Raw genomic sequence first — 7,545 nt, 5'->3', positions numbered from 1 at the left:
ATTATTATTTATTATTTCAGAGCTTTTCATTCACTGAATTCATCCATATCGTAACAGACCATGGTACATTTACATTTACATTTATTCATTTAGCAGACGCTTTTGTCCAAAGCGACGTACATCTCAGCAAAAGTACAATTTATCCATTACATTAAGAGGAGACATAGCTGCAGAAAAGTAAAAATTTGTAAAATTAGTAAAATGGTAAAATTAGGCTAATGTCTAGAAATTTTCATATTAAGGCTCAGATAACCTTTGATTTCAGGACACTGCTTTTTAAACAAAATCTATTTGTTATTTATTTGACTAATTGTGATTGGTGATAAATCAATTTTTAGATATGGGATTAAATAAAATTTTGCAATACAAAATGCAGTAATTGAATACCAAGCACAATGTTGACTGAAAAACATGATTTGTAAAATTTTGGTTATCCGAAACCTTTTGTTGTGGTTAATCTGTTGGCAAAAAATCAAATTTTTCCACTTGGTATTGTCCTTATAGGTGTTTTCACATGGGTGTATTGTAACATGTACACCCATAAAAACATTGGTAAGTTTCATAGACTACAAAGTTTGTGAACCTTTGCAACTCTTTTATTGCTCTCAGTTAAACTGATTACAAAACAGCCTGCATGTCACTACCATTAATTCATAATAAATCAAATACTCATCTAAGGTACATCCCTTCACAGCAAAATGTAAAGACAAAGAAAAGAAAAAATAACAACGTGCATAAGTTGAATAGCATTGGCTCTTTAGTTTAAAAATGTGTTTTATTTTCGCAAAACATTCTGATTAAATGTTGAGTATAAACACATTTATATTTGGCTTTAAAATATAGTATAATTGAACAGTATAATGTGTAGCATAATGAAAACAGACTGGTTTTATCAGTGTATGCAGTTTTATTATTTTGCTGAGTATTAAAAAACTTATATGGAGTAGCCAACTGAACACTGATCTAACTTGTTTTCGGTGAGAGGTCACAATTGATCAATAAAAGATATAAAACCCATGAAGGTGAGTGCATTAAACCTTACCCTAAATCATTAATAGAACAGCACTTGGTCATAGAAAGGTGTGCTCTTTATATCCTACCAGAGAGTCATGTGGTTCCACAGTAATTGCATGCAGTATCTATTTTTGGATAAATACAAGACAAATGACTCCCTAACAAGTGCCACATATATGTATAATATAAGACATTTCACAACAATCTGTGATTGGATGTTACGAAGTAAAGCTTGATCCTCTAACTGGCAATGCCCATTCAGAATTAGCCAGTTGTACGTACAGAAGTAGATGAGTAATGAAAATTATCATCGCTAATATCATAATTCAGTGATAGACTCATATATTGTTTGTGATGTATAGTATAAATTTCTCTCTTTTTCATGCTCTACTTGCATCATGCCAATAAGGAAATTTTACCAGATCTAGCACCTTATAAATATGTGACGACATACTGTATGTATAGGTGCACGAAAGGGGCAAAACAAAACCCGTCATTTATTAAATAAATAAATACACATCTTCCTGGCCTAAACTATTTGCACAAGGACGTAAAATGGATGATTACAGATTAAATCAACTGCATAATACTGCCATTATACAATTAAATTGTGATCCAACAAACTAATGGACTAAATAGAATTGGGAACAGCAATACTTGTTATGTGGCACAGTATATGGAAACAAACTGACGACTAATGATCCAAGAGTGTACTGTGGGGTATTTAAATATATGGAAGCATTTTTTTTTTTACAGTACCTGTATTTTCACTATGTTTTTTTTTTTTTAATAAACATTTAGTACACACACAAATCAGTGTGCTTATGTTCCTTGTCTACAGTGTCTAAGGTATTTCAATATTTTTCTAAGTCTACTTATCCCTTCTAAGGGATTTTTTTTTTTTTCGTGATATGAGAACACACTCTAAAGGATGATTCTTCAGACAAAAGAATAAGGGTCAGACAAATTACATTTTAAGGTTATAGTATACAACAAACCAGCTAAGTTAAAGGGTTTATGAATCACCTACTCCCTTTTTTTTCCCTCACTATCCTTCCTTTTTGGGTATTGTAATATCATCCCACCAGAGCCATCAGTTTTATGACTTTTACTATTCAGATTTTAAGATATTGAACTAGAACTTTTGTTATTCTTCTCTTTCAGTCTCATTACACTGGTAGCTGCTTATATGGACGTGAGACATTAGACACACACACATTTTGAGGAAAAGCATCAAAAGCACCACTGTCATATATATACAGACCGCCCACTATTATCCCTGCCTCTGAGCTACCACGACTGACACGTGTCCAGTTACATGACCGGTGTGTCAAATGATTGTCATGATGAATTAAAACCAAAACCATAAGTTAATCCTGTTTCTAAACATTTCAGTTTCCACTGTGAAAACGGTCATCCCTACATAGGCGCGCCTTCCCGTGCATATTTACCGATCATTCCCGCCAGTGATAATACAGATAGCGAGGGTTCAGGTTTGTTCATATACTTCCTCTAAGGGAACTAAATGTGCAGTACATAAATGTTTTATATGGTTTGCCAGAGAAGGATTTTAGGAAGTTTCATATCTAACATCACTGAAATAAAAAATAATAAGAAGAGGAGGTTTATCTAATGCACTCGATTTTGGTACGAATGTATGTAAACTGTTTTTTTTTTTTAAAGATTATAGCTGTAAAAGTATACGCCTGCCTTTGCACAATACAGTTTGGCATTCTGTGCTGATGCCTGAAAATCAAGTGCCTACTACTTGAGAGTAAAGACATTGTTAATCGAAACATCGACTGAAAAATCTTCACAGCCACCACCCCAACATCTTTCCCTTTTCAGCGGTAAAATCTGATGCCCATCAGGGTTTATGGGGGAGGATCTAATGTTGGCCACACAGCTCATGTACCTGCGGTATGAGCACCTTTGCTCTTTAGTAATGGAAAGTGACCAGCAAAGAAATCAGAGCTCAATGCCTGATTACTTCCACTTGTGTAATCTTGCCTTGGGTCACCATCATCTGATGGTTTAGAAAAAACCCTGTGTGTAGATCTGGTGCAGAGAAAATTATGTCTGAGTTTTTTTTTTTTTTTTATATTTGACTGCCTGACATTGAAGCAATTTGATGGATTTGACACTTTCTGAAGGCATTCTGTGTTCCCTTTACATAGTTTGCGGTTGTGTGATGACAGGGGTGTTTGTTGTCCCAGGGCTTACACCGGAGGCCCCATCCAGCTTTCTGATGACGGAGTCGGAGCTCATCGTCCTCACATGAGTACACACTTGCTCTTGAGCTTCTCAGCCTGCTTCCGCTGCTTGCTCTTCTTGCCATCAATTTGCAGGCTGACACACCGGCGTTTCTCCAGGTTCAGCAGCTCCTGGAAAAGCTCCTTGACGTTGTGGTTGGTCTTGGCTGATGTCTCCATGAAGGCACACTTCCACTTCTTAGACAGGGCCTCACCATCGCTGGTCTCCACCTCCCGGTTCTGGGCCTCATCGCACTTGTTACCCACAAGCATGATGGGGATGTTCTGCACGTCACCCTTGATCTGACAAATTTGTTCGAAGATGGGCTTGAGCTCCTCCAAGGATTGTCGGCTGGTGATGGAGTAGACCAGGATGAAGGCATGGCCCTTGGAGATGGAGAGGCGCTGCATGGCGGGGAACTGGTGGCTGCCGGTTGTGTCGGTGATCTGCAGGGTGCAGATGCTCTTGTCGCAGCTGATCACCTGTCGATAGGTGTCTTCAATCGTGGGGATGTAGCTCTCCAGGAAGGTCCCCTTCACAAAGCGGATGACCAATGAGCTCTTGCCCACTCCTCCAGCACCAAACACCACCACTCGGTAGTCGTTGCTTTGCTCTGGCATTGTTCCTCCGGAGCCTTGGATGAGGAAAGCGATGTTATTCCCTAGCAAAACCAACACTAACATGAAATACTCTCATGAACCTGGGTCTTAGGGGAAGAATAATTGGCTTTCAGATGGTTTTCACCTCCTTATCTTTGGCCTGACTTGTGAACAATTTCATACCTTTCTTCTTATTATTAGCAGCTCTCTTTGCATTAAAAATCAAGCAGTATGCTGATAATGGTAAAATCTGTGCAACTTGTAAACATCACATACGAAACAATTTATTACAAGTTTAAAACATGAGATTATGTTAATTACTTGTAAACTAAATAATTGTAACATAACTGGAAAAAATAGTGATATGATCATGAGCATGTGCATAAGCACAATCTACTGCAGTATTGCTCTTTAACGCGAGGCTGCATCCCATTTAAATCACTTATTACTGATCACGGTTTCTTTTATTATCATGAAGGACGTCGTGATTTTTAATGCTACGCCAACTGCTCGAATGGCCCTGTGGTGGTGGAATCTCCGCCGATTTCGGACCGCAAACCGATGCATGCGCGCACGTGTGGCGTCCTTCTAATTTAAATACATTCATTGATTCAAATAAACATCTACTCCGCCCCACCTACGCGGAAGAAACAACAACGAAGCCCACAGACGCAGCCTGTTTACGTCCACATTTTTAAATCACCGCGACGCTATTTCGTTTGCGGAATAACGCGAAAAGGTCACGTCATGGACACTGCGCGCGCTGGCGCGCGAATCATGTTTTCCGCTCCGACACACCAGCGCTCGCGCGTCGTGCGCAAAAAGCGAATGATCCGCGCGGGGCAATTAATTTATCAGCGAATGTATCAAAAACCGAGCGCCTGTGCAATTATGCATGCAAATATGTTTTGAAAACATAGTTTAGGAAGTAAAAAAAATACAATTCATAATAATGCAATTTACAATACAAAATGCGGTTACATGACAGCGCAATGGATTCTTGACAATAAAATAAAAAACGCATGCCATAAAATAAAACTTACGGTGACTGAATATGTATGAGACGATTTTAGAAGTCAATAATCATAGTGAATAAGGAGAATTAACGCGACAGCCCGAAGCAGCCTGGTTCCTCGGCAGCCGGGTCTGCGACACATCGGAACACATCTGCGCCTTTTGACATGTTCGTGTCTCCAGCGCGTGTCTCCAGCGCGCAGCGCGTTGCGTAAGCCGAGTGCTGACGTCACAGGCCGGCAGCGCACAGTGCGGGTGGGCTCGCGCGCCTCCCAGCCGCCATTTTCAGTGCCAATCATCTGCACAGCAGGGGAGCGGAAAGCACAGTGAAATCATTTTAAAGCGTTCATATGCACGTCCCGGGCGAATGAGAAGATAATTGACGAAATTCACATCCAATATGCAACTGTTGAAACGATTAAATACATTATACACCGGTACTTCTACATGTTTGTGTCATTTTACTTAAACGTTCAGTATGGGGAGCTGTGGTGGTGCAGCAGGTTTGGCTGGGGCTCCCTGACCCTGTCTAGTAGTGGCTCTAGGGTTCAAGTCCTGCTTGGGGAACTGTTTGGTGGACTAGTGTGCTGTCCTCGGCGTGTGCCCTGCATTGCTGACCTAGGCTCCGGTTCACTGTGACCCCACTTAGGACAAGTGTGTGTGTGATTTTCAGTATAGTGCTTTCAACTGGTATTGAATTCTGAAGGTCCCTGGTTTGATATTCCCTAAATCACACATCTTTTTAACGGTGAGAGGAAACCAGGGCAGATTCAAACCCATGTCCGAACACACAACGCAGGCGCTACGAGGCCCCGATGCTACCTGCTGCACCGCTATGTTGTCCAAAACTAGTAACAGAAAACTGACTTTTTTCCCCATAATGGCCTTCTAAGGGGGAAGCCCTGTTAAGCAAAACGTGTTTGCTGCACGGAAAAATGTGTTAATTCACTGCTCAGCTGACACTTTTATCCAAAGCAAAAACAGACCCATTTATACAGCTGGGTATTTCTACCGGAGCAATTCCAGATAAGTACCTTCTAGAAGGGTACGACGGCAGTGGAACGGAGAGGGACTTAGACAAGTTACAAGTCCATATCCTCAACTACCATTCTGCCCTGCTTTTTTGAATCAATTGAGTTAATAATCAATTAATAATCAAAAATATTCTGATTAGCATTGTTATTATTTGGCTGATGCCTTTGTCCAAGGAAGCTAACAATACTGGATATGTACAATGGCTGCTCCTCATGATTAGGTTACATTTATACAGAATTGTATTTTAATGGATGCTGCGATGGATTGCTGTCCCTTCTAGGATCTAGCCCACAGCCTTTCGCATAGTGATTTCAGCATAGGCTCCCTACCTCAATGACCCAGAACAGTAGTTAATGAAAAGGAATCAATGAAAATATTTCAATGGGGAAATTCAGGGTCAATACCGTGCTTAGGGGTATGACAGCAAGGTTGAGCATCTGAACAAGGGAACTACTACTTCTGTGGTGATCTAACCACTATACTGCCTGTTTTCCCAATTATCATGAGCAAACTGAGCTCCAGTGACAGGCGAATCATGTCCCCCGGGTTGGACAGACCCGCAGTATGTGTACAAACGACCTCTACAGAGTTGTCCGGGTGAAATGTTCATTCATATATCTCATACATAGTGCTCTGGGAATCTTGGCTAGATCTTCGGAGCACTTGCATACCGGAGGATCCAAGATGACAGCGTTCACAAGCAGGTTGGTTTGTAGCACTTGGCTGAGCGAGTCTCACACTGAGGTTTGCTATCGACTGTGATATTTTATTCACTCTGATCTCTTGCAGACATTTGTTCGCACCTCCCTAAGACACTTTGATTTTCAACATTTGGAACAGGTGGCCGCTGTGCATCTCAGGGGTGTATCCTGCTGGTGGGGGGCGAGAGCAGTGGCGAATGTGGTCACGTCTTGTGAGATAATCCTGTCCCTGCCAGTGATTCATGTCTCCCTTGGTGGTGTTTTAACCTTTGATTTCAGACACATGACACCTTCCATATACAGTGCTGTCTAAACACATCTCTTTGGGGGTATCCCATTTTACTGATGTCTTCATCAATGAACATAAGTACAAGGTCAGATAGTTAAGGAACAGGACTTGTGATTGAAGAGCTTTCTAAGTAAATCAATAAGGAAATTTTTCTTACGGGTACTTATCCATAACCCTAAAGGTAGGCATTTGAATGCACATTATGTCACCACTTACACAAACGGTATGTAATACATGCCAGTTCCATGAAGTCAAAAGGTTTCATTGAGAGCCACCATTTGCCCAGGCACAATCAGGGGTCTCAGATGATCCAGATGACACAATCAAGCAATGAAGACTAAGCTCCATACAAGAGGTTCACACCTAAGGATGGTGCTGTTCTTAGAATGTATTTCATTTTACTTCTACCAGAGGTGCTTTAGCAAAGCCATGCATCCAGATACAGAAAAGCTGGAGGCAGCAATAAAATACACCTGAGATGCACCCAGTGCGTATTTTGAGTGTTTTAAAAAAGCCAAATATGTTATTATGTATCACTTACAGGAAACACACACACACATTTTCAGAACCGCTTGTCCCTCACGGGGAACCGGAGCCTAACCTGGCAACTCAGGGCGTAAGGCTGGAGGGGGAGGGGACA

At 40.9% G+C, this 7,545-nt stretch overlaps 1 protein-coding gene across 1 annotated transcript; it reads right to left on the bottom strand.

The window, feature by feature from the left end:
- Positions 1-306: 306 nt before the first annotated feature.
- Positions 307-5,084, bottom strand: LOC108938144 (GTP-binding protein Di-Ras2-like). Its single transcript, XM_018758502.2, has 2 exons — positions 4,910-5,084; positions 307-3,901 (listed from the first exon to the last, which is right to left on the bottom strand). Exon 2 carries the CDS (start codon positions 3,885-3,887, stop codon positions 3,288-3,290), a length of 600 nt encoding a protein of 199 aa, XP_018614018.1. The 5' UTR covers positions 3,888-3,901; positions 4,910-5,084; the 3' UTR covers positions 307-3,287.
- Positions 5,085-7,545: the final 2,461 nt, after the last annotated feature.

The sequence above is a fragment of the Scleropages formosus genome, chromosome 17 (assembly GCF_900964775.1).
Source record: "Scleropages formosus chromosome 17, fSclFor1.1, whole genome shotgun sequence".
NCBI classification, from domain to species: Eukaryota; Metazoa; Chordata; class Actinopteri; order Osteoglossiformes; family Osteoglossidae; genus Scleropages; species Scleropages formosus.
Note: the sequence above shows the minus strand (reverse complement) of the source record. Positions and strands in the feature narration are given on the sequence as shown.